The 12,871-nt window shown below is 45.2% G+C and overlaps 1 protein-coding gene across 2 annotated transcripts in view; it reads left to right on the top strand.

Moving 5' to 3' along the window:
• The window catches only part of TMTC1 (transmembrane O-mannosyltransferase targeting cadherins 1), a 150,569-nt gene that overhangs the window by 99,643 nt on the left and 38,055 nt on the right, over positions 1-12,871 (top strand). For both annotated transcript variants that reach the window (XM_071422391.1, XM_071422390.1), the window contains exons 10-11: positions 720-884; positions 9,013-9,126. In XM_071422391.1, the coding sequence (XP_071278492.1) occupies positions 720-884; positions 9,013-9,126 (279 nt within the window). The remainder of the gene's footprint in view (positions 1-719; positions 885-9,012; positions 9,127-12,871) is intronic.

Here is a 12,871-nt window from a genome sequence, read left to right as displayed (position 1 = left end):
ATTTATTCAGGAGTAAGACTTCAGTCCAAATTTGGCTTGTGAAAATGCCACAGTAGTTATTCATGGAGAGCCCTGGAAGCACTGGGGGCTGGAGATGACTGTGTGTCAGTTCATGGGAGGGCAGCAAGGAAGATCTGCCAGCACATCTCAGCTCTTCTGGGCTGGCCTTGATATAGAAGTGCAAGACCCAGAGAGGCACTTCTGCCCTTTGGTGCTCTCTGTCACCTGCTCCTGCAGCAGCATTGATTACAGCTCTCTGTCTCCTGCCTCAGCTTCACAATTTGTAAACTGGAATTAATAGCAGCCACCACTGGGATTGTTTGGAGACTTCCCCCTGTTAAAATGCCTGTCATTTCCACACTGCTCCAGTAGTGCTCAGTATTACTGTTATTACATGGTGCTTTCCTAGCTTGCTGTTCAGAAAAGCAGCTGCCTTCTGTGGCTGGTGTAAGCTACCATTATGCTGGGTTATATTATGTATGTGACTGTACTTTTGGCATCCGGGTCTATCATTTAGATTAATTTGGAAATTGTGTAGTGACTTGAGGAAAGCTGCTGGTGAATTGAAGTTTGTTAGCCCAGAAAATATCATTAGTCCAAAAATTCCCTGTAATTGTATAATAAATGCAGTAGTGGATGGTCTTGCATATCAACCAGACACTTGAAATATAACTTTAGGTACATTTTGCCTTTCCTTTTTTTTTTTTTTTCCCCCACAGTATGGGGTACTGCATCCTTTTTGTCCACGGTCTAAAAAAGCTGTCTACGTGGCTAAATAAATGGAGAATTACTGTTCCGACCCTCTTTGCTTTGCTGCTGCTGCTCTTCTCTTGGAAGACCGTGAAACAGAATGAAATCTGGCTGTCACGAGAATCCCTTTTCAGGTAGGAGTGGCCACAGGATAATACTTGCATTTTTATGTTGTTTAAAGTAAGTTTGTAACATGGAGTAGTTTTCTTTAGAAAAAGTTGTGCGATTGATGCGTTGATCTAATTAACATTTTTATTACCATAAAATAGCACTTTCTGTTGTGTGATAACTGTGCAAAAACTGGTGTCAGCAGTTTACATGCTGATGGACAAACTTTGGTTCTGACAGTCACATTTTTAAGACATGCTGTTTTTAAATAACTTTGATTCTGTAGATTTAATGATAGCATTTTGCCTTTGTTTCTAAAGACATAGCAAAAGTTTTTTGCAGCACTCCAGAATGCCATAGTAACGCTACTGAATATATTGAAATTTCTTTAGCAATGTTCTAATGACAAAAATAAAATGCCACAAAGTGCCAAACTTAATGTACCATATTTCATTTTATTTGATTACTCTTTGCCAAACAGCTCTGTTAACAGCCTCATTTATGTATTTTCTTGCATTGAAACAGACTGTTTCATTTTGTGTTTTGCTAGAAAATGTATTGCATTTGCCTCCAGCTGCTTTCAGCAGTTGTCTAATCGTGAAGTAATTGCAGAAACACAGGTGATCTGCACACAGGTTGAGCTTTATTTCCTAACTGATTGGCCAGAGCAAAGTTTAATTCATGCAGCACTAAAAGTATGAAATTGTTTTTTATGTGTACCCTTTGGTCTTCAGCAAACACTGCTAAAGTGGTTGGAGCTCTCTTAGTGGGGCTGTTTTTTAAAAAATCTGGAACTGGGGTTTCTCCCCTCTGCACGATTCATGGAATATTCTGAGCTGGAAGGGACCCACAAGGACCATGGAATCCAGCTTTTAAGTGAATGGTCCATAGAGGGCTGGGATCAAACCCACAACCTGGGCACTGTTAACAGCACACTCTGACCCATTGGGCCAATCTCAGCTCCCTGCTGGCTCCCTCAAACACTGTTTGCTGTTCAGGCAGTGGTGACAGGGCTGGACTCACACAGCAGTCCAAACCTGGCCACTTGGAGGAGAAAGCAGGAGGGTTTCCAAGTTGGACCACTCTCTTACTGAAGGGGAGGTGGGAATATGACAATTCCATCTGCAGACTTGCAGGCATCATATGGTGTTGTGTTGTGAAGAGCTGTGGTCACCCAGGTTTAAGAATGATGATGTTAAACTGTAGCAGGTGACAGGAGGACATTGCCTTCTAGTAAGGAGCATTCTAGGGACAATATGGAGTGCTATGGGATCTGTGGCAGAAGAGAGGGGTAAGGTTATGTCTGCTTAATTGGATATAAATGGAATTTTGTCCTTCCAGCCTCCTTTTAAAGCAGGATGACTGTTTACTTCCAGTTCTGAGGTGGTGCCACTGCTGCAGTGCAGCTCTGAGCTGGAGCTAACACACCTTTACCTCCAGGGAGGGACTTGGGGTAGCCCAGGGCAGTACTCAGGGCTCAGTGCTTTGGCCTGAGCTGTTTCCCTCTCCAGCTCAGGACTTTTGGGGACAGTACCAGGAGAGAGGTCTGCCCCAGGCTTTTGAGGGAATGGCAGAACTCTTAAATTCCTGCTGGGTCACCTCCTATTGTGGCCTGCCCCTGAGAGCAATCAGCAGCAGCTGCTGAAAAAAGCACTGTAAGAACAGGGCCAGCAACAATAATGCTTCTCTCCAGTTCTTCCCCAGCTTGCAGTAATCTGCAGTTTAAAGACTTCCTGAGTCAGGAGTTACTTGCTATTTTTGCTCTTAACAGCCACTGATGGACTTTTCTTCCATAATGTCTCTGACTGCTTTTTCAAATCTATTTATAGTTTTGGCTTCTACAGCATCCTGTGCGCTGGGCTCTGTTGTTAAATTACAGAGTGTGCACACTAAGATTTCCCTCTGTGTGCTGTGAGCCTTCTGCCTGATTATCTGGTTGGTGTCCCCTGGTTCTGGTGTGCTGAATGAGTTGTGAGTAGCCATCAGCTTGTCACTTAGATAAAGGCACTTCCATGCCTTGAAGCCCCATGGCCTCACCTAAGGCCATCTCCTTTTCACACTGAAGTTAGCTGGTCTTGTACTCCCCTCACATGGAAACTGTTCTGCATTTCTGATTCCTCTTGTCAGTCTTCTCTGGATACTTTCATACTCTAATCCATCCTTTTGAGAAAGGGGCCAGAACCATCTTTGCAGCACAATAACATAGGACTGCTTTCTGGTTTTTGTTCTCTTCTTCTACTAGTTCCTAATTTTCTGCTTGCCTTTTATGACCTCTCCTAAGCAGTGATTGATAATTTCACAGCACTCTCAATGCAAATTCCATTACACCTACTGTGACTGGAAACGCCAGGTTTTTAGACATCAATCTGTGTGCAGATTTAGAGTGTGTGTGTACACACTCTCTGATGCTTGTGTCTGTACTGATGCTTTGTTTCTTGTGCCATCTTTTTCCCCAGTATTGAAATACAGTGAGATCCTTCTGCAACAAGGTGTAGTTAATTCTTGCAGTGTGATTCACATTGGTGTCATCAGCAAACGTGTCCCCTCCTGTTTGGTGCCCTTTCAAGATCTTTTGTGAGCACCTGAAGTAGCTCAGGTGCCATTGCATGTCTCCTGGGAGTCCTGCTTGTACTCTTCTCTTGCTGTAAAAACTGTTCACATAGTCATGCTCTTTGCTTGCTGTCTTTCAGCTAAGTATTGATTCATGAGAGGATCTTCCCCTCTTGCTCCATGACGCCTTGAAGAAATTGGAAGTCTTTAGTGAGGGATTTTCTAGAAAAAAACCCTTTTTGAGTATTTAGGTGCTCAACATTGGTGTATGTGATTTTGATTGACTGGGTTATATTTGGGTATTTATAAAGGCTTCCCATAGTTTCAATAACATGTATGTACCCGATGAGTCTATAAAACACCAACAGAGCTTCCCAAATAACTTCTTTCTGCAGTATGCAAGGCTAATTATTTGTTGGACTGTAGTTATCCAGAAAAGTGCTAGAATTACGATTTATTATGGTTTTCCCCAAATTACCTGAAGTGAAAATCACACTTTCTGGTCTGTTTCCCCCCAAGATCCCTTCCCTGGAGCCAAATGAAGTCATGTTCATCAACTTCCATTCCCCTAGTGCCAGTCTCATTTAAATTATAGGCTACCTACCACAGCTAATAGCTGCCTGTTTGATTTCCTCTGGATGCATTCTACCAGGCCCAATGGATTCATAACTGTTCTGGGTGTTGATTTGCTTTAAAGCCTCTTTTACTGCCACTGCAGTCAGAGACAGTGCTTGGGTCTTGCCCTGAGAGGAAAGGCTCCTGTGTGGCAGCTCCTTGGGTTTCCCTCTAGCAGCAGTGGTGCAGAGAATCCATTTAGCTTTTCTGCTGTGGTCTTTTCTTCTTTAAGCACTACTTTTAGACCTCCATCATTTATTTGCCTTAGGGGATCTTTGGCAGGTTTCCTCTATCTGATGTATTCCATTATTAGCTTTGATAGCTTTAGCAAGTTTTTCTTTAAATCTCTTTTGGTCTGCCTAATTATGGTTTGTGTTTAACTGGCTGACGTTTATGCTCTTTTCCTTTTTCCTTCTGTAGCTGTTCCTTTTTAAAGAATGGTTTTAATTTCTCATAGCTGTCTTCACTGTGCTGTTTACCCTTATGGGCCTTTTTGTTGTCCTTTCAAGATCTTCTTTGATAGGTGTTGCACATCTCTCACAAGTCTGTAATGTGGTAGGACCCTCCTTGTTGATGGGAAGGAAATGCAAGAGAAGAATAGTATAGCAAGAAGATAATGTCATTCCAGGAGTGAGAGATCTCCCCTGTGGGGAAGAGGGAGGAGGCTGATGAGGAGAGGAGGGAGAAGTAGATGGAGGTATGTGAAACAACAATAAATTTTAATGGACAGAACAGGAGGAGGATACAGAGCAAATCTATAGATGTGGGAAAGGAGATACAATCAACCTACTTGGTATTCTCTGTGTGTATTGAATTTTTTTTAAGAAGTGTGTGCTGGGGGAATCTTTACTCACAATCCTAGTTCCTCATTCTTCTTTCTCCAGTTGCTGCTTTAATTAATTACTACTTCTTTCCTCCTCTCAGTTTTTTTTTTTCCTTTCACCTCTACTTTTTATGCCTCTGTTTGCTTGTTTCTGCAGGATTGATCTGTCTCAATTCCCTTGGCTTTAACAGGCCTGTTCTGTTAAATATGCTTTTTCTGTGCTGCTCCAGGAGATGTTTGTATAATCAGCGTGTTCCCAGCTTTGTGCTTGTACCCCATTCCATCCCTTTCTTAAAACTGACAGCATCTTGACATTGTGTGACACTGTTGCCATCTCTGGGCCACTGTGGCCACTTAGTCTTCAGCCCAGGGACAAAATTTTGTAGTTGGGTGCTGGCTGAAAGCAGCAGTGTGGGGGAGGCTGCTGCTGTCTGAGGAAATGATGCATCTCCACGTACATGCACAAGCATGTGTGCAAGGACTAAATGAGAAGCAAATAAACCACAAGTATCAGACTGCATCAGCCAAATATATAGAGAGATATTTGAGGCATATTATTCCAAGACATCTCTAGAAGCCCCAAGCAGTTTGTCTTACTGTGTTGGCAGGTGATCAGGGAGGACTCACTTGTTAATTATTTAAGGAACTGCCCTCTAGAGTGAATGCATGGGCCAGAAGGTCAGACTCAAACTGTGGTCAGCATCAGTGTCCAAAGCCAGGGAGAGGGAGGGGAGAGCTGTGGGCTGATCTCTGCATCCTCTGTCCTGACCTTTCCAGGCTTGTCAAGCTGCCATGTTTCCTGTTGCTCCTGGAAAGCGTCCGCACGCGCTGCCCGCGGTTGTGACAGTGCCTGGAAACCCAGTTGTAACCAGCAAAGGAACTGTACAAAAATGATGCTTTCTTAGTCAGCAGCTCCCCTTCCCAAGCCAGGTCTGCTGACTTGAGGAATTTGCAAAAACTGCTCCAGCCCCAAAGTGGCATTTACTGCTGTGTTGTTTTGTTAATTCTGCAAGCTGGCTGGGCTGAAAAGAGCAAGTCCCGTTGCATTTGGGGCATCTTCTATAGGAATGTTTAATATGGCCCAAAACCAGGTATCTGTGACATCAGTACAAAGGTAGGAGGCCAAGGAAGGTGGCTGTTTGTGTCATCCAGAGAATAATTTGTTGTAAAGAATCTTTGTTGATGATAATGATTCCCAAAGCAGAGGAGACGCCATCGGTTTCCCAGCGTTCCTGCTGAGGCAGGAGTGGTCTCATGTTCTTCTAAACTGAGCACTTTTCACATGGATATCACAGAAAATCAATGAAACCTCAGCCCTGCACCCAGTCACCTTGTAGAGCAGAACATGCACTTGGGAAAGCAAGAGAGGGGATCTCAGGGCTTTTTTCCAACTGAAGTGGAGTTTGGATGATGCTGGTATTTGAGGTTGGAAAATACCAGTGGCATTTAATTTCCTTGATTTATGGCTAATAGGCTTTTTGTTTTTCCCTGGGGAGGAAGTGTTACGTAAAAAGGTTTGCCTATTGTTTATTTTCCATTTCTGTTGCTCACTGCTGTCGTAGAAGTCAGAAGGGAAGGAAATCCTCTGGAGAAGTGACGTCCCGTGGCAGTGGGCTCGTTTCTGGCTGGAGCCAGATTGGTCCCGTAGGTTTTCAGAAGGGCATGTGTGTGACAGGCTGGGCAACAGGGGAACAGGAGAGTTTGGAAAAGCACATTGGAAAATTATATTGAAATTGTGAGAGACTGGGAGCTTGTGGGAAGCAGAAATGGAAAAACATTGTGTTCTGCTTTGTTATTTATACTCCACCCTTTCCTTCTTGGCTTTCACTGTGGACATCATTGTTTCCTCTGTCAATGAGCAGTGTTCTCGACTGGTCAGGAAGCAGTTGGCAGGAGTCTTAACTCCTAAACTCTCCTGAAAATTCCCCTCTGCATCCAGTGCTGTGTTTGCTGCCTCCCCCAGTGCAGAGGCTCCAAGCAGTTTCAGTCATTGCCACGTGCATTTGCAAAATGAAACGTTCCCCCTCCCTGCCTGTGTGAGGAGAATAAATAGGTCAGTGTGATGCAGAATAGAGCATCTTAAGAACCCAAACCCATTTCTGCCTTTCCTGTGTCACCCCTGCCACCAGCAGAAGCACACAGACGCAAGAAGCTTTATTAGTGATGTTGTAATAAATGCAACCAGCGGAATTAGTGATAAATTTTACTTAAAGGAAAACAGCCCAGAATTAAAATACTTAAACGTATGTATCTTGCTGTTAAAACTGTATCTCATCAGAACTGAAGTGCTGGTGCATGTGTAATGTACTCCTCACTGTTAGCTCAGCCTGCTCTGTTTCAGCAGAGGCTGTAGCAGAGCAGCTCCTTGCACGTAGCTCGGAGGGAGCAGCAGTTTCGAGTGCCACGTCTGTGCCTGTAACACTGATGCTGATGTAATGAAACCCTCTCTGTATAAGAATTAATATTCCAGTAATGCCCAGAGGTTGTAAGTGTGTAGTTAATAGCTCCCAAGGCCAATGGAAATTAACACAGCCATAGCAGTCACACATTACTTGCTGCTGGTGCAGTATATCTTTGTGAAAACTAATATAGAAAATCATTCTCTTAAGAATAGCATCAATTAACTGATTTAATTCAGCGATTAGTCACAAAATGTCTTATTCCTGTAGTGCTCCCAGTAAGTAATTTGGAAATACCTGATTATTAGGAAGCCAAATGCAAGGTGTACTTTTAATTTTAGAAGGCAAACCGTGGCTGTGTTGAGCTGAACTCTGCAAGGCAGTTGTGGGCGAAGCTTTGGAAGCTCTCACAAGTAGGTGTTAGTGATGCTGGATGCCACTGGCTGCAGATAACCAAAAGAATACCATATTTGCCATTCCTCAGTGCTGTTCTGCAGTGAAATCCCCCTCAAAGGGGATTTCTGCAGCTCTGGGTGTATTTTTCCCATACAAGAGGGTGTGCACCCCACAGCAGGGGCTGCCTGTGACCCTGTCTCAGTATGATTAACCTCCACGCTAACTAAAGTTAAATGGGAGAGGCAGACCAGGCAAAGCAACAAGACTTGGGAATTTTCTAGTCCTTGGTTTTCTTACCTGAGGTAGAAGGATTGTAGATGCTGGGAGTAGAAAAGAGATCAGCTGGCAGGAATCTGCTTGTGAGCAAGAAACAGGACTTTGTTTGCTTTTACATGAACAGATTAATCCATCCTTATTTCCCATTACCTCAGAGAGCCCCTGTTTATGTGCTGGAAAGGATTCCCCCATTAAACAGAGCACTGACTTCTCTGGATTCTTGCAGGGGAAATGTTTCCACAGTGTACGTGCTCCTGTGATTTCTTTCTCTATTTAACCTTGAAACAGCATTTCCTCTGGCTGTGCAAGGTGTACCTTGCTTTCTGTGCTCTCAATTAAGCAAATAAGCATATGCTTGCTTTTGTCTTTGTGCCCTCATTATTAATTCCAAATGTTGAGTTCAGTCTACACGTGGCAGGGGAGGCAAAGGGGAGGGATGGGGTGGCTGTTCAGCCAGACATCCTCAGTCATGTATCATAATGCCAGAGTGTTATTTTGCCACCTAAGGGTTAGAGTTCCCATTAGCCCTCACCTCCTGGGCACACTCTGCTCAGCCTCAAGCAGTGCACATGTGCTGGTACTTGGAGTATGCCATGCATTCCATCTAGTGGCTGATGCACATGGAAAAGATACCCTCTTTCTGGTATCTGCAGTGCCAGGTTTAAATCAAGATGCTTCATGACACTCAAGTTTTTAAGCAGGGACCCTGTTTTTAGAAAGTACTGTATGCATTCCCTCTAAATATTAACCATTGAGGTTTTGGTCTTTTCAGTTTAGTAATTCAGATTTTGAATAGAGCAGCCTCTGGCCACAGGGAGCGTTGCAGTGCTGCTGCTGGAAGTGCCTGCAGTGACAGCCACCAGGATGAGCTGAATTGCTGCCACACATTTATGTCTGCCTAGGGCACTTGGCACAGGGGACAAGCTGGGAGTTCAAACACGAGCTGTGCTGGCACAAATGCACAGGAGGTGACGAGGTGCTGGGATCAGCAGCAAGCTTTTCAGGAGAAGGGAGGGACTGCCAGAAGAAGGTGCACCCAGGAAAGGTGGGGTAACCTGGCTGCTCACGGTGTCCTGCTTCTGTTCCTCTTCACAGCTCAGGAGTGAAGACCCTGCCCCACAACGCCAAGGTGCACTACAACTATGCCAATTTTCTGAAAGACCAGGGCCGTAACGTTGAAGCAATCTACCACTACAAAACTGCTCTCAAGTAAGTCTCTCAGGGCCTGTGGGGGCTCCTGCTGTTAACCCTTCTCCTTCCTGACAGGCATGGGGTGAGTTGGCTGCTCCTCATCCCTGGCTCCATGGGAGCAGCTTGGCTTTGGGAGCCTGGGAAAGTTCCCTGGCTTGGGGTTTGTGTGCCATAAAATGAGGTAGCCTGGCTTCCCTCCAGCTCCACGTGTGTGTGTGTGTGTGCACTTCAGTACATGAGATAGAAATGTTACCATAGCTACACATTGAGTGATGAGGTGTCATTTACACAGCTGAATGTATGCTGGTAAGCAGGAGGTAGTTGTCCTAAATGCATTTTCAGGTTCCTGGCCCATTTATCTTTGTAAATTGTTAATGGTGCATGCCTGGAAAATGTCAGTGCAGTAGCCGTCTGAAGTGCAGTAACAATAATGGTGCTTACTGCTTGTGTTGAGGCTTCTGTCCACAGAGCTTTGCATGAATGCTAAGCTAATTGATCCTGAAAATGCTCCTGTGCAGAAACAGGGCAGATATCATTGCTGAGGTTCTGTGCAGGGGGAAGCTGAGGCAGCAGGATGAATTGCCTTGCTTGTAGATGAATGGTAAATCAGGGCCCAGGGCTGGGCTATAATTTGGGACACGTCCTGTGGCTGTGGTGCCTGTGGAGGACCCTCCCTTCACACACAGATGGGGTCACTGTCTGTGAGCAGCTTCCCTCCCCCTGCTGCTCCTCCTCCCTCTGCTGTTCCTGCAGCTCAGCTGCTCCCCAGGCAGTGCTCAGTGCATCAAGCAGCTCACCCTAGATCCCCAAACCTCTCCCCTCTGGTTCTTGGGGCCTGGGAGAGAGCACAAGCCCCTCTGGGGGATGAATGCAAGGAAAAGGCTGGGGGGATGGCATGGTGGCAAGCATGGAGTGCACAGATAGTGTTTTCAGGAATAGAAGCATGTTTGGGAAGGGCATGCAAGGTCAAGAGTGGCTCTGATGGACAGCAAGGGCAGAGCTCAGCTCATAGGGCATGCCAAGAGGTGGAAGAAATGTTCTTTCCTGACATGTGATGTGACAGAAAACTCCAGAAATTACATGTATGTTTTGTCTTTTGGCCAGCTGACAGGGTTATGATAAAAGCTCTCCAAGGGCTCCTATCCCACCCAGGCTGACCTGTGAGGACAGGAGTTCATTGTCACTGAGGAGGGAGTGAACCTGGGTGAAGGTGATTTTTCGCTTTTTTGAGCAACATCCTGTTATCTTTTGCCATGCTGGGCATTTAGGAAGTCATTTGGAAAAGCCTTCTATTTTTTTAAAGTTTCCAGCAATGGAAAATCCAGCACAACCATCAGTAAATGGTACTGAAGGTTAATTACATTGGCTGTTGAAAATGTCCTCCCTTATTTTTAGACTGATTTGTTTGACATCAGCTTCCAGTCATTGAATTTGTTTACACCTTTCAATGCCACACTGAAGATCCCATTACCAAAATTCTGTTTTCTGTAGAGTGATCAACTCCCTTAACCTGCTGTTTGATAGGTGCTGGCTTTTTCAGCATCACAAAGTTTTGCAGTCCTCCAGTTGTTCCTCTATCTAGTCTTTGGACTTCTTCCAAGTTACCAGTAAAGCCCATTGCAAGTTAAAAAAAAGAAGAGAATGACAAAAATTATCCAAGCCCTGCAGTGGAGTGCACAGAGTAATGTAACTGCTCTTACCACCATTGCCTCTGCTTGTGTAAATGGGATTTGCAGACAAAAGATCTTCTCTAACTCAGCAGCACCCATTTATTGTAATTATAATGCTGTTTTCTGCTCTGCAGTATTTCAATTATGAAAGAGTCTGTTTTGAGAGCTGATTGCAAACATTTTCTCCGCTGTATTACAGAGCACTGTTCATGCTGGTGGTTTATAGAGCATCTGAAGCCTTGTTGGGGCTGGGAGCTCTTTCTGCTCTTCTGTAGGTGCTTGGTGTCTCACTGGTGCTAGCACTTGACTTGCTTCAGTAATTTCAGCATTAGCTAGCAGTTTGGAAAAGTGAAACTCACCTTGCACATTCTCTTTTTGACCCAAAAGTGCAGGCCAGGACTTGAAATTCTCCATCACTGGGAAGCTGCACTACTTTTCACAGTGTATCTCTGCACTTACATTTTCCTTATATTTACTCCTTCTTCCCCCCTCTGGCACAGGGAAATTATTTGGGGTCTGTGTAATGAGCAACAGAACAATGTAAGTAAAAAGTGCACTGTGTTCTTCTGTTGAGAATTACATTCTGTAATGTCTGTGTTTTCCCCTCAGACAGTCAGACCCTTCCTGCAGTGCCAGGGTTTGTGTGTGAGCCCTGCAGCCTCTGTTAGCTGGGTGCCTGCATTTGGTGGCTGTGTTGAAGCAGTGGAGAAGCTGCTGGGTGTGGGCAGGCAGCCTCAGGTGGATACAGTGCCAGAGCATCCCCAGGTATCACAGAAAGCAGCTGCTGTGTCTATAGAGCTGTTTCCCCATCCTCACAGGCACCAGCTCCTCACAGACTGCTCTGATTGTAGACCAATCTCCATAATTAGAGAGAAGCAAGTAGTAGCTGTAATATCCTGAGCAGAGTTTGGTAGTTCAGGGTATTTTTGGCCACTGGCTTGACCTGGAAAGATGAATTACCACTCTGTAAATTTCCATGTCAGGGAGTAGGCAGACCAGCAGCTGAGGTATTCTCACAACAAGCTTTCATGATTTCCCACAGGTACCCCTCACTGAGTGCCTGCTCTCCCAGTGAGTGTGGGTGGATCCATCCTCCCCAGGTTACAGAAAACCCAAGCTACTCAGGAGGCTTCACAATCCAATGGTAGCACAGCCAAGAGCACAGAAGATAAAAATATTATTTCTGCCTAGTGCTCAGTGAGCAGATCAATAGGGAATTAATAAGGAACTGGAGTCGATAAGGACACGGCTTGCTGCCTGGGAGCTCCTGGGAGACAGGAAAGGGAGAGCTGCACTGCCTCAGTGGGTGATGGCTCATCCCCTATTCCAGCTTTGTGCCAAATGACAGTGCAGCTCTGCTTGATCTCTGGTGAATGAGTTTCATTGTTTAGTAAACAAAAAGTGATCTTGTCAGTCTGCACACTGCTGCTTGAACTGTGAGCAATTTGCCATTCCACCAACTCCACCAAGGTGAGGAGGCACTTCCATGAGCTCCTGCTCTGCCAGCAGTGCTGGCTGCCATGTGTCTGCTCAGCAAAGCAACACCTTCCTCCTGGGAAGCTGTAACTGTGGGAAAGGATGCTGAAGTGCACACAGGTTACCCAGTGAAATTCTAGCAATGGATACTAAATCCTGGGAAATTGTAACTGTGGGAAAGGATGCTGAAGTGCACACAGGTTACCCAGTGAAATTCTAGCAATGGATACTAAATCCTGGGAAATTGTAACTGTGGGAAAGGATGCTGAAGTGCACGCAGGTTACCTAGTGAAATTCTAGCAACTGGTACTAAATCCTGGGAAAGTTGATCCCCAATGCTTTAACTGCTCCCTTTCCTGCTTTCAGAGACAGGTGGGATTTGCTGCTGGCAAATGTTGGTGTATCTCTGTTAACTTCAGGGCAGGAAAGTGGTGAAGGAGAATACGGGGTTTTCTCTGACAGTGGAACTGCAGGGCAGGTTTCCAAGGCAAACTTGGGAATCAGTCCCAACAAGCACCATTGCAGGTGGCCCATCAGAAAACTCATTCCTCAGTCCAGCCCAGAGGCCAGTGACACAACACCCTGACCTAACTGGACTTGGGTAATTAGTGCAATCT

Source organism: Agelaius tricolor, unplaced genomic scaffold (genome assembly GCF_023055355.1).
Source record: "Agelaius tricolor isolate 1412-34295 unplaced genomic scaffold, bAgeTri1.0.p SCAF_3, whole genome shotgun sequence".
Lineage (NCBI taxonomy): Eukaryota > Metazoa > Chordata > Aves > Passeriformes > Icteridae > Agelaius > Agelaius tricolor.
Note: the sequence above shows the minus strand (reverse complement) of the source record. Positions and strands in the feature narration are given on the sequence as shown.